Here is a 14,619-nt window from a genome sequence, read left to right on the forward strand (position 1 = left end):
TTAGTGAGGGGGAGGAGCCAACCTGAGCTTAGTGAGGGGGAGGAGCCAACCTGGGTTTAGTGAGGGGGAGGAGCCAACCTGAGCTTAGTGAGGGGAGGAGCCAACTTGGGTTTGAGAAGAGGGCAAAAGGACTGCTCAGATAGATAAGCAGGGCAAGCATGGGAAGCTCCTGGGAAGGGTGAAGGTAAGCTCAGGCCTTTCATTGGAGCATTCCTTGGTGATGGCTGCACTCACACATGACACAGAAAGATAGAGGGAAAAGAAGAACGCATCTCTCCTTCCTACAGACTGTGTGTCTGCAGGGTGGTATCGCTCCAGATGCACATGAAGCCGGTGCTCAGCTCTGGCATATGTGAGTCGAGGGTTCTGAGCGACTGTTTCTACTGAGCTAGCATGGGTTGGCATGGCGTAGCATGGGCAAACTCTGTTAGAAAAATTCTGCTGGTGACCAACTCAGTCATTAATAGGATCCCAAGAAGAGATGAGTTTGATAACATGACTTGGGCTGTTGATCACCTTGGCGGGGAGCCCTGGTGGATGTCCCCATCGTGTGACTGTCTAGAAAGAAGCATATTGGGAGTCATAGACACCACATGACATGGAAGAAAGCTAAGAATGTCTTCGTTTGCATCAGGCAGATAAGGAAATAAAAAATGGATCTTACATGTAAGGCATCAGGGTGGGGCACACTTGTCCCAGCATGGGCAAGAGAACATGGCTTCTCCTTCCTCCTCAGCACGGTGTGGTTCCTGAGTGGGTCTTCAGCCCACCTTGCTCAGGAACACCACCCCCCCCTCCAGCCCTCAAGACTCTTAAGTCCTTTCTATGCGTTCCTTTCTTTAAACATTGGCTGGCATCTTTGAAGTATGAGCCTGCACATTCTGTGTATGCCAGTAGAGAATGGAATCCTGGGAAAAACAAAATGTGAGGGTAGCAAACTGATAGCCTTCCCTTCCTGGCCTTCTATTCCCCGCCCGAAGGCAGTACAACGTCCATCTCAAGAATGAGTTTAGAGCGGACGTTATCAGTAACATTTGCTCCCACAACCCACTAGTTCTGCCACAGTTTTCTATTTCCTTTGGTTCAGGGATCTCAGATCCCAGTGAGTGGCATCTTTTGTGTAATGGTCATACATAGTCCTCCCTGGCCTCTTCTCATGTCCCAGGCTGCTGCCCGGGGTGTTGCACAGAAGTCATCCCCAGACAGCTTCATGTGTTGCTGCAAGAGTCACACTGTGGGCATAGTAATCAGTAAGTCCCAGGAGGGATGGCTGAAGGGGACAGTGCTTTCAGAACTGGCTGTGTGGGTTGCTGTCGTCTGGACTATTTGTATGGTTTCTGTCTTCGTTACACATACTGCTCAGTTCCTGCCTGGGCTGGACCTCTGCTGTCCCTACAGATGTGTGTAGGAGGGGATGCCAGGTGAGACCAGGAACACATGGAAAATTCAAAGTATTGAGAGACAATCCTAACCCATTATCCTGTGTTAGCCAAGTTTTCATTGTGGGTAAAAGACAGGGTAATGGCAGATTCCATACTTCATGTTGTCAGAGCTAAAGTAAAGAGAAGAGAAAACACCATCTCGGTTGAGGGCTATTGTTCATATGAAAAAAATGTTTTCATCATTCCTCGGGCTTGTTCTTAATCCAAAAATGCCCCTTCTTAAATATTCAACCAAAATAAACTTACCTGCAATTATCTGCATGAAGTCATGTGCATCTGCATGTTAAGACTGTGGGGTGTGTGTGTGTGTGTGTGTGTGTGTGTGTGTGCGCATGAGTATGTGAATGTAAGTACATATATGTGTGAATGTACATTAGTGTATATATGTTTTGTGTGTGAATGCGAAGGTGTGTGGGAGTGTGTGTATGTGTGTGTTAGTGTGTGTATATGTACACAAATATGTGGGGGGAAGCATGTATACGTAAGTGTGAATATGTGTGGCTATGACTATGTGTAGATATGAGTGTACATGCTTATGTGTATGCATGTGTGCATGAGTGCAATAAGTGTGTTTGCATAAGTGTGTGTATTCAAGTGGGGGGCATGTGAATGTATATGGGTATGAGTGCAAATGCATGTGTGTACATGTGTGCATGTGTGTATGTGAATGTGTGAGAGTGTATGTATACATGTGAGTGTGTATACGCATGTGTGTGTGCATGTATGTGAATGCATATATATGTGTGTGTATACATGTATTATGCATGTGAATGTGCATATGCATGTGTGTGCATTGTGCATGTATATGTGTGAATGTGCGTGTATGCATGTGAGTGTGTACATGCATGTGTGTGTGCATGTGTGAGTGTGTATGTGTGAATACATGTGTGTATGCATGTGAATGTGCGTATACATGTGTGGGTGCATTGTGCATATATTGTGTGTGAATGTGTGTGTATGCATGTGAGTATGTACAATGCATCTCATCCTTTGACTTTCTGACTCTCAGTCATGCCCCAGAGTCCCCATGGCCTTCTGAAGCCCTCCCTTGGCATCCTACACAGGGTGTGGAGCACTTAAAACCTCAGCCAACTTATTCCAGAATCTGCTAAACTCTGGAACAGGGTGGCTGCCAAGGAGCAGACCTCAGGTGCAGTGATGCATTGCAAGTACAGGCTGTCCTCTTCCTGGGAGGAGACCTGGCCTGAGGCCGCCATCACAGATCTCCAAACATCTTGGCAGAGCCTGACAAAGCCAGATGTCTTATGTCTCTTACCTTCTTATTCATGTAAGAACACATACACCGAGCACAGTGTGGCCAGGTCTTACATCAGTGGAGTGGCCAAAGAGAAGGAAAATTTTGTTTCAGGAGTTTCACAGTTTTTCCCTCTACAATCTCTCCCAAGTTCCCTTCTAATATGGAGAAGGGAAGACAAGTAACTTTCAAGTAGTAACAGGTAATCTGTATTCAAATTTTCTAAGCATATAGATGTATTAATTTATGAAAACCAAGTAGTAAAATTAAAAATTAATGATAAATTTATTAGTACTACTACTACCACTCTTGTAGCACAGTTAAAGAAGCTGAGTCATACAGCAGGTGCCAGAACTGAGACTCCCAACACGCCCTTTTCTTCCAGAGAAAGTGGCTGTGAACACCCTCAGAGGAGAATGATTTAAGGATGAACAGGGAGGCCATTGTATGAAATGGATAAGTCTTAGTGACCAGGGTTGGGTAACAATGGTTGGCGAAAATTGATTGCATATTTTAAAATAGCTAGAGAGATGATGCTATTAATACAAGGGAAGATAGATATTTAAGTGATATGTATATCAATTATTTTGTTGTAATCTTACCTCATACATTCTACACATGCATTAAATACCACACTATATCCCATAAATATGTATAACTGTCATGTGCCAATTGATTTTTATTTATGTGAAATTTAACAGGTAAACTCACTTTAATCTTAAAAAAAAAAAAAAACAGAAGGAGGCTAGGATGTAGCTTGATAGTAAGATGTCTGTACAAGCCCCGAGTTTAGTCACTAGCACTCACTACACATTGAAACACTTAATAGGAAAGAGATTTGAGTCATAGAGCCAGTTCAGGGTGGAAAACTGCCAGCTTCAAGCCATGCCAGAGACCATCAGAGCAGCAAGGATTAGCGCCTCCTGTAGATGCTGAAGCCTGCTACTGGCTCCCCAACCCAGAACACTGGGGCACTTGGCACTTTTTAAGGAGCTCCCCCTAGAAGAAGCAGCATGAGTTTTTGTTTTTCAAGAGATGCAGGAAGACCTGGACTCCATGCTCCTCTTAAGAGCTCATCCAGGAGGCTCACCCATTCTTCCCTTAATTGAGAGCCATCCACTCCAAGAAAGCAAAGGTGTGTAGAGGCTTCTATCAGGGAAAAGCTTTCTTACCTTCTCAGAAGTGGGCAGGAAAATGGCTACTAGAGAGTGTGAGAGCCTTCCCCCATGCTCAGGACTATAAAGAGCCCTGGTGTGGGGCTATGAGCTTTTTGTTTGTTTGTGGAGTAGGAGGCTGGTGCAGGCTGGAGTTTACAGAGGTGCCTTCTCAGGAGGGGTTTGGAATCACTGCTTCCTGCAGACACAGGAGTCTCGTTTTCTGTAGCTGGCACAGGCTATGGCTGACATTGGCCTACTTTCTTCATTCCCTGAATGCCTAAGTGTATCTTAGTCTTTTGGATTCCCTATGAGTTTAGTGTATTTCTAGGTACTTTACTGAGGTTGAGATCTCAGCGAGGAATCTTCTGTGAGGTGGGAAGAACTTTGGCATTCTCAAGAAAAGGAAAGTTCCTATGTACCCCAAATCTTCGCACCTCTTCGTTAAGGGCCCTGTTTTGGCAAAGTCCTGCCCCATGCTCTATAAAAATCCCCTCTTCCCTCCTTAGAAGGATCCTCAAGTCTTCCTCATGCTGATGCTCTTAGGAAAGTGCTCCCAGGATCTGGTTTGTAGAATAAGGAAACAGACCCAGAAAGTTATATAACTGTGTTGGGACTGGATTCAAATTCAATCCTGACAGCCTGGGCTTTGGTTTTTGTGCCCTGTCTTGTCTTCTCACCTCCAGAGATGTTTCTTCAGGCTGTTCCTGGGTGCTACAAAAGGCAGCCGAGACCTAAGGTCTGAGGAGAGGTGAAAACTGTTAAGACTTGCTTGCTATGAAACCAGGATGTTCCTAGGGAATAGTTAAATCTCCCTAGGGAATAGTTAAATCTTGATATTCATCAACAGAGAGGGAACCAAAGGATCACCCAGCCTAATACCCCCCTTCTGCCTTTGACTAATGGGGAAATTACAGATTAAGTGAAGTTCAAACACTTCCCCAGATCAGGGTGTTAGATAGTGGTGGACTGGGACACGCCCCACGCCTCTGCCACTGCTTGCTCCCAGAGGAGGGGGTGGGGGAAGCCTGGTGACAGCATGTTTTAGAAATGTAAAAGGAGAGTCATTGTAGTCTACAGCCTTGGGGGATAAAGGTGTACCTCGGGTGGGAGCAGCTCAAGGAAGGCATGATAGGATCTAGGCTAAAAATGTTGGGTAATTCTGGCTCTCTCTCTCTCTCACTTTCAAACACCCATATGCAGTTCTGGGACCCACAGACAAAGTTACCCCCTTCTAAAATGTATTGAAAAGCTCTCCACCTATGTTGCAAGTGTTTCCAATCTCTAAAAGGAGACACCCACTCCCTTACTTTCCCTTGGGGTGGCCAGCTTTGTCCAAGACAGTGACACACTTATTATTTTCTGTAACTACCTCGGCGAGGGTGGAAGTGGGGTGGGGAGTCAAGGGCAACTTAAAGGCTCCACTTGTCCATAGATCTTTGGTGGGGACATCTGGAGCAGTTAGCCTTGGGGCAATGTAGCCCAGCGGATCACAGATTGGAGTAAGGATAGGGCTCCAAAGATGCTAAGATCATGACTTGAGAAGAGCCAACCTCCATAAGTTGCTTTTTCTTTCTCTCAGTTGGGTTATGCTTCTCAGAGTTTGAGACAGTGACCAATGTCTTATGGGAGCAGAGTCCTGAATTCCCAGAGACATTAGCATGTTGATGTGTTGTGGGGGGAGGGACTTGCCATTCCAGCCCACATGGCCCTGGCATCCCACTCGGTAGAAATGAGGCCGCTAGGTGCATTCTTGGCTGTAGAGATAAAACTGTGTGTGGACTGGAGCATCCTGGTCTCTTTTTCACCCAGGTCAGGTAGTGTCCTCCAGTCCCAGCTGCTGAGCCGAGACTGAGGGCCCTTCCTGTCTTCCAGCTGAGGTTCTAACCCCTTGTGTTCCCCCGCAGGGCACACGGGCCCGATGCAGTGCTAATGGCAGAGGGTAACCCGCCCACAGAGCTGACGCAGTCGCAGATGCTGCACATCGCTCAGCAAATCGCAGCAGGTATGGTCTACCTGGCGTCCCAACACTTTGTGCACCGTGACCTGGCCACTCGGAACTGCCTGGTGGGAGAGAACCTGCTGGTGAAAATTGGGGACTTTGGGATGTCCCGAGATGTGTACAGCACCGACTACTATCGGGTGAGTAGCTGTTCCAGCTAGGAGATCGTCTTAAGTAGGGGAAAGCCTCTGTATTCATATGCTTGGGCTGGCGAAAGAAGACATCCCTGATTAGTGGAAATTGACTCCTCACAGTACTGGAGACCTCCAAGATCACGGTGGTAGTGGGCATGATGTCTCAGGTTCTCTTACACGAATGAAGGTGGCTGCCATCTTTCCATATTCTCCACAATCTTTATTTTTACATGCATGAGATTTAATGGAAGATCTCACTTCTAAATCTCCTCTTCAGACATCAGCCGACTGGATCAAAGTCCACCCTACGGGTCCCATTTCCCCTAAGTTACTTCTTGAAAGTGCTGCTTGGAACACAGTCATGTTCTAGTATGTGGATAGGTCCAGCATATAAGTGTTAGGGCAAACTGTACTTTACTGTGGCTTTCCAGAGCATTGTGTCACATTGCCAAGAGAAACCGAATCAGTGTTTACAGGGTGTTGGTCGAGGGCACAGGGGTCATGGATTTAACCAAGAACTTCCATTTGATGCTGGGAGATGCTAACTAGACACCTTGAGAGTGTATGAACATGTATGAACTTGTTTGTAGTCCAGAGGACCATGACAACAGCTTCTTCTTAGAACTACATTGGGTAATAGTAGCAGAATATTTACACACATGTGACAGTGAGAGAGGTTCTGGCAGCCTGTTCTGAAAGACTCTGATCACAAAAGGGCGGAGTTACTGCCATTGCTTCAAATCCACTGGCTACCTGTGGTTAGCACACTCCGAGTATGTTAGATTTGCAAATGGAGAGGTCTTGGTACTTGGATGTAAAGAATGGGGACATTTCTAGAAACCCAGAAGCTGTAGCCGAGGGGTGGTTTAGCATGGTCTTGAAATATTCATTGGTTGTGTCACTTGCCACCTTCCAGAACAGGGTAGGGCTGGTGGAGGCGATGCCAACCTTGGCCTTGATACAGCTGGTGATTATGTAGCTGGAAGATGAACCCTCTGAGTTCCTAAGCTTGGTCCTCTCCTGCTGCCAACTTTGCTAGACTTGGTAATTTTTCTACACTTGGTAACTTTTCTATACTTTGTAATTTTGCTATATTTGGTAAGTTTGCTATACTTGGTAACCTTGCTACACTTGGTAATTTTGCAACTCTTTGTAACTTTGCGACAATTTGTAACTTTGCTATTTGGTAACTTTGCTACATTTGGTTTAAGAAACTGAATCGATGTCTTGCTCCGTGCTCTTCAGCAGACTTTTGTGATGGCTTTTCCTTTGTTGCTTTGTTGAGCATTGCTCATTTCTAGCGAGTGAAGTGTTTTCTAGAGGTCAAGTTGGGGGCCTTTCTTGGTGTTTGTGGGAGACGTGAGAAATCTTAATCTCAAGGGTACAAAAAAGAACTTAGAAGCAGCACCTGCCTCGAGTCTGTACATGGCTGGCTTTTCCCAGACACTTGAAGTACAGATGGTATTTTATAGATGCATTTGCTTTATTAAATTGATTTTCCTTGGTGAAAAATGGGGATGAGGGAGTGGGTGAGCATCCTCTTAGAGGCAATGAGGAGGGGGGCAGGGTGGGAGGGCTGCAGAGGGGAGACCGGAAAGGGGGGACAACATTTGAAATGTAAATAAATTAGATAACTGATTAATAATAATAAAAAAGAAAAGGGAGGATAAGTGTCTCCCAGTTTCAGAAGAAATGGGTGACTGCTTTTCTGAGATGAGCTTTTGCTGATCCTCATGAGTATGTAAAGGAGAAATATGTGGTCCAAACAACAACTTAAAAAAAAGGATTTAGAACAAAGAAAGAGCTCAATAAATGTGATTTAATTATTATACAAATGAGTAAGGGTGTATTTCATCCCAGTGCCAGGACTGAAGTAGGTGAAACTCAACGTTCTCAGAATCATCTCTAGAAAGATAATTCAGAGAACAGTAATAAAAAGATCAGACACTCAGTTCAAACCTAAGCAAAATATTTGAACAGACATTGTTCCAAAGATGATATGAAAGGACCAGGAGCACAGGGAGAAATGTTGAGCACCCCAGTCATTAGGGAACTACAAAGAAAAATGACAATTGGATATCACCTCAGACCACTGGGATGCTGTAAAAAAGATAGACGGACAGAAGTATGTGTTGTCAGGGATGCGGGGAAATTAAAACTCTCATCCATTGCTGGTGGGAAAGCAAAACTGTGCAGGTGCTTTGGAAAACAGTCTTATCTCTTAAGACTTTCAACATAAAGTCACAATATAACCTAATAATTCTACCCCTATGAATATACAAAAAAATTTGAAGTTCTGTTTACACAAAAGGTCTTAGGAGAGTTATTCATGATATCTAAAGAGTACAGGCAACTTAGGTTATCTGTAGGAGAAAAGGCAGTGGCCACCTCTGCATAAACGCTGGGGGCCATGCAGCCACAAAGGCAACTCCTGCAGGAGCACCTAATTGAAGACTGCCTGAGACCAAGGATTGCTGACAGTGAAAATGTCAGTCAACCAGGAACTGCTGGAGAGATGCTTATTAGAACCAATGGGACCCAGGTGGAGGGTATAAAGGGCGCCCCTACGGATTATTAAATGAGCTGATGTTTTGCCACCTCATCTCCAACCCACAAGGGCAAGTAGGGTCAGGCAGTGGGTGGTCCAGGGCACTGGCAGCAAGTGTGGATCAACTGTTAAATAGACAAAAACAACATGGTGAATCAATGGAACATTATTCAGCAGTCCAAAGGAATGAAGCCTATCCCACAGCACAACACAGAGAAAATGTTAAAACACCATAAAGGAGCTGGCAAGATGGCTCACTGGTTACAAGCACTGACTGTTCTTGCTGGAGACCTGGGTTTGGTTCTCAGCACCACCTAGTATCTCACAACCTACTATAAGTCCAGTTCCAGGGCATCTGATATCCTCTTCTGACTTCTGCTGGCAGCATTCACACACATGATACACATGCATACATGCAGACAAAAACAGTCATAAATTAAATAAGTGTAAAAAATCGAAAAAGAAAAACATGACATTAAAAGAAGGAAGCCAAGCATAAAAAGCCAGTATCATGTGACTCCACTTTCAAGGAATGTCTAGAATGAGAAAACCTAAGGACAGGAAGTTGGTTGGTTTTCCAAGGGTTTGAGGGATGGAACATCAAAGGTGACTGCTGCTGGGTACAGGGTTTAGGATGGAGGAGGTAATTCAAGAATTATATAGCGGTGTAACGTACAACATTCTAAGTAGATGTAAAGTCCAAGTGCCTTGTGTACTTTTAATAAAAAAATTAATCTTCAACACTTATGCATTATTTAAACAGTGGTATTTGCAGTCTACCATCTTTTATTGTCATTTGTTAGAAAACCCTCCACTTGGGACATTGGATCCAATACTGGGGAGATCTAAGCCTTCTTCTACCTTCAAGGACACCCACATGTATGTGGTATACATGCACTAACATAGCTGTACACACATGCACATATACATAATAATAAAAATAATAAATATAAATATAAAAAGTACTGAAGTACTTATGGATTACAGGAACTGGTAATTCCCAGTTCTTTATGTATGAAATTGTCTTGATATTTTCCCAGTTATGACTATGCTGTAGAGATGGCTCAGGGGCTAAGAGCACTTAGAGCTCTTATAGTAGACCCAGGTTTGGTTTGGCAGTTCACAACCATCTGTAACTCCAGTGGCAGGAGATCTAAGCCTTCTCCTGCTTTCAAGGGCATCTATAGGTACATGATGTACATGAACTCACACAGGCACATACACATGTATTTTTAAAATAATAATTATAATAATAAATCTATAAAAAGTTATCAACTCCATTCTACTTGCTTGTGGCCATTACTCGACTCTAGTAGGAAAGTTTGTGCTTTTGTTTCACTTGCTCACAGTGAGGAACAGGCCCCAACTTCACATAAGCCTTCGTCGTAGATGGCTTATGAATGAACAGCCCCAGAAAGAGGCAAATTATGGAAGACAGGACAGCCAGTAGGAAACTTGGGGAATGAGTTAGGTGTTCTGTTTAGCCTTTTCTAAAATTTCAAAATAATGGTTCACCTTTTGGCTTCATGAAAGCATCATCAAAGACCTGGCTTGGGGCATAGTTTTGCTTATTGAAATATAGTAGTGCATGCAACACACTGTTGAGTCTGTCAAATGGATAAGCTGGAATTACTGCTTGTTTTGTCAGAACTCAACACCTCTTGAGGCCCTGCACCCCATTGTCCTCACTCCAAGTATCACCATTTATAAGATTCAGCCCAATCCCACCATCAGTGCCTCCTGTGTGTCCTGACACCATCTCTAGGTCGTGAGCTTTAGTAGTCCCTGTGTGCCCTTTAGAGCTCCTGTGTGCCCTTTAGTGTTCCTTGTGTGCCCTGCTGCCATCTCTACGTCATGAACTTTTCTTATCTTTGATGTTTCTCTTTCTCCGGCATCTTCCAAAAACATTTCCTCATCACTTTCTTCCCATCTGCTTCAACAACCCAGACCAGCCTTGTGGGGTGATAGTGCACAGCCTTATGGGGTGGTCAGTACACAGCCTTTTGGGAGGTCCCCACCAATGTCAGAAACCCTTTCAGGCACAGTAACCAGGGAGAAGGTTGGACAGCCTGGTTCTATTAACTACTTTTCTGTTGCTGTGATAAAATACAATGACCAAAATCAACTCAGAGAAGGAAGAGTTTATTTTGCCTCATGGTTCCAGAGAACTGGATACCCACGATGGCAGAAAGGCACAGCAGGAAGCAGCAAGCAGCAAACGTGCTGCAGGAGCTGCAACCTGAGCGGTCATATCTCAGCTGCACATACAAGAAGCAGAGAGAGCAGACGAGAAGTGGGGTGGTTGTAAAGTCTGACCTCAGTGATGTAATTCTTCCATCAACATTCCCCATTCTAAAAGTCCCCATAGCCTCGCCAAACAGTGCCACCAACCAGGGATGTTCAAATGCATGAGCCTGTGGGGACATTTCTCATTGAAGCCACCACACCTAAGTTGTCTTGCATGGAAAATGACAAGTAGGAGTGGACTGACTTGTTTGGGAAGTAACAGATCGCTCACCTTTAAGAAAGATCTAACTCTAATAAGTGTCTGCACCTTCTGCTCACAGGAACTTGTACATAGGCTTGTGGGGTGACAGTGCACAGCCTTGTGGGGTGACAGTGCACAGCCTTGTGGGGTGGTCAGTGCACAGCCTTGTGGGGTGACAGTGCATAGCCTTGTAAGATGACAGTGCATGGCCTTGTGGGGTGACAGTGCACAGCCTTGTAGGGTGACAGTGCACAGCCTTGTGGGGTGGTCATTGGACAGCCTTGTGGGATGGCAGTGCACAGCCTTGTGGGGTGGGCACCAGCTCTGTGCTGGTGGGAATAGCTGGTGGCAGCTGTTCCTGGTCACGAGGGAGCTGGCAGCACCAGGAAGCCTGAGCCTGGAGCCCAGTGCAGCTGAGTTAATTACACCCTCCCCATGAAGAGAGAAATCAGAACACTGAGTTTGCATTGAAACCAGCCCGGCATGGCGGACCCAAAATTACTCTAGCATTTTTGTTTTCTGGATTGTTCTAATTAGCAGCTCTCTGCACCAGCCTTCAATTTTTTTTTCTCTTCCTCTTCTCCGCTGGCAAAACCCAACATTCAGGAACGATCGGAAGTGAATTTGTGTCACATTGTGCTAGGACATCACTCTGCCTGGTCATTACTCTGCCACCGTGGATTCATTGAATTCTTCTTCGTTTTTATTTTTTTAATTTGCACTTCAGTAGTTTTCTATGTTTGGGTCTAACATGAGTGTAGAATTAACATAATCTGTTGGTGACTGGAGAGGCCCAAACATCTGAGAGCCTAGCTTTTAAGGAGTGTTCTGCCCTGTGCTTTAGCTTTATATAGAAGCCATAAGAAATGCTATCCTTTAATTCATCCCTTTGTAAGAGTGAGAGAAGAGTGAAGAATAAGTGAGTCGATATGTGTTCAACATTTAAGGGGACAGACAAAGGGAAATGATTGAAGGAAGGCCCTGCTCAGCATGCAAGATGTCAGTGTTACCAACAATGAACTAAGACATCACCACTGGATGCTCAGTACCAGTTTATTGTCTAACAGAAGGTGAGAGTGTGCCATGCTGAGCATCCCAGCCTACACAGCAGGTAGAACCATCCCATAGCTGGCCCCTTATTTGCCCATGTGCAAAGCCTGATGAACTAGCCCTGATACAGCGTGGAGGAAGAGCCTAGATGGCATAAGAAACAGACACGCAGATGAAAACTAATCAGGAGGGGCTGGAGAGATGGTTGTCGCCAAGCTGAAGAGTAGTCGCTGCTCTGGCAGCAGACCTGGGCGTGGGTTCCACTCACATGGGAACTCTCGATCCTAACAGGAGACTGGCTGCCTTCTTCTGGCCTCTGTGGGCTCCGGGCATGCATATGGTGCATATACACACATGCAGGGGAAAATACTCACACACATAAAATGAAAATAATCAAAGGTCTTTAAATGTTTTAAAATTTAAACAGAAATAGCTATCCTACCTTGGCCTTCAAAACAAATATGTTTAAGGATTTTTTTTTTATCTAATGCAAACATTTCTAGATGGAAAAAGTAGGTAAGTAGACAAACTCACTCTAAAAATTATTTCAGTTTCTTCTTGTGCAGTGTACCAATACTATTCCCTCTCTGAGAGGCAGCATGAGGTAACTCCAGTTCTTTCTCCTCTCTTGCTTTCCACACACAGGGCAGTCTCACAAATCTGTGATCTCTCATTGGTTCATCCAAATAGGTATTACAGCACAGAGCAAGCATCTCACGCCATCAGAGTTATCTCCTATGCTTTTCCCTCTTATAAAGTGAGAGGGGCAGACAGCAAGTCTCCTGTCTCTGAGCATCTGTACAGATTGGTTCAGAGTGTTGCTGATGAAGACAACCATTGGCAGGCGTGTGTCACTTCAGCTTTGTCCATGATTTGTCAGGTTTGTGTTTGACTGCCTTGGATGTGTGTGCCTCAGATACCAGGGCTGCTGACCTTGACAGCCGTAACTCGGGCTGTGAGATGTCCCATCTCGGATCACTGGTTAGCAGTAAGGACAAGAAGCCTAAGATGGCTTCCACAGAGCACTGTCACAGGACAGCTTCCTCTGCAGATGTATGTCTAGAACACTTGAAAATAAACCCAATGTTCATTTCAAGGGAAAATTCAATATCTTCCTGAAAGCAAGATGTCCTTTGTGCTCTGGGCTCTCATTTGTATGTGTCATTTCCCTATTTCCTTCGCCACAATAAAATACTTACACAATGACTCTTGACTTTCAGATGAACAATTATAGATCTTTCTAGTTGGGCTCTTTTGCTTAAAGTGGCTTCAGCAGAAAAAAAAAAGATATATTGTCTATTCTTTGAAATCGTCTTCACTCTGCTCTCCCCTCAACACTTAGAGCATAGTTCAGAGAAACCGTCTGCCAGGGAGGAATCAGAACATTGAGTTCAGGCTAATTCTGTATTAGAAGAGATTTGCATAAATTATTTCAAGTTTCTAAGTTGGTTTAATTTGTATCTGAGCTTGCCTAAGAACTTTGATTTACACTTGCGAGTTTTAGGAGTGTAAGAGCAAGGGTCCTCTCATTCATTCATTCCTTCATTCACTCAATAATCATTATTTATTCAACACATATTTAAGAAACAAATAGTATACAGCACACTGACTACAAAAGGAGTCTAGAGAAAAGGCCTGTGGGATCTATGTGCACATTGCACCGTACCGAGACAAGCCCTGTACCGGAAATGTGCACTGGGAACCCCAGGGAAGAAGTTTTGGAAAATCAGAGTGAAAGTCACAGAGAAGCACTCAGCCTGGGATTAAGATGGAAACTCCCAAATAGTTCTATTGTCTAGAAGCCCTGAACTGGAAAAGGATGGGAAGACATCTGATAGAATGTAAGGAGAGACAGCAGGGTAGACATCATGGATATGGCCGGAGAAAAGAGACGTCTTTGCTGCGAACTCGACAGGATTTGGGCTGTTAGCAAATTCTATAAGGCCCTGTTAGTAATACCTATAGCTTTAGATTCAACATTTAAGTTGAAAAAGAGTAGTAAGGGGGTCTACATCAGGAGATGTATCCTGATATATCCTTGGATCTATGAAAACAGTCTCCCCACCTCCATAGCTACTTGTTCTGTCTGAAGTACCATCCACTGCATTCTACTTTTGAGCTGACAAAGAGCTAGCTTAGTGAGAGAGATCTGCCATCACAGGTCACTGTCCTTATGGAAGGAGCTCCCCACAACCTTTCACTTCTTATTGGGTCTGGTGACCTTTGCCAAGTACCAGAGGAAGCTGCAGAAACTAGAGTACAAGAGCTGGCCCGGAGATGCACAGTCAGGGCCTCTGTCCCACCCACATTCCAGCCAAGGAGGAATGTTAGCAGGAATAGAGGGAAATTCTACTGACTCCTGGGTTCTTCTTACTCATGAAGCCATTCGTCCATCCATTTTGTACACAGGTGTGCTGCATGCTTCTTGGGGTAGGAGAGATGCAGGTGGAGTCGACCTTTCCCAGTTTCTTGGACAGGTGAGAAGACTCCTTTGAGTCTTGGGAGGTCATCTTACCAGGTGCTTTCTCCTCCCTCACTCCGCAAGT

General features: G+C 44.7%; 1 protein-coding gene across 3 annotated transcripts in view; it reads left to right on the forward strand.

Moving 5' to 3' along the window:
- The window catches only part of Ntrk2 (neurotrophic receptor tyrosine kinase 2), a 315,292-nt gene that overhangs the window by 250,337 nt on the left and 50,336 nt on the right, over window positions 1-14,619 (forward strand). For all 3 annotated transcript variants that reach the window (XM_021180131.2, XM_029468409.1, XM_021180130.2), the window contains exon 16: window positions 5,759-5,993. In XM_021180131.2, coding sequence (XP_021035790.1) covers window positions 5,759-5,993 — 235 coding nt within the window. The remainder of the gene's footprint in view (window positions 1-5,758; window positions 5,994-14,619) is intronic.

The sequence above is a fragment of the Mus caroli genome, chromosome 13 (genome assembly GCF_900094665.2).
Source record: "Mus caroli chromosome 13, CAROLI_EIJ_v1.1, whole genome shotgun sequence".
NCBI lineage: Eukaryota > Metazoa > Chordata > Mammalia > Rodentia > Muridae > Mus > Mus caroli.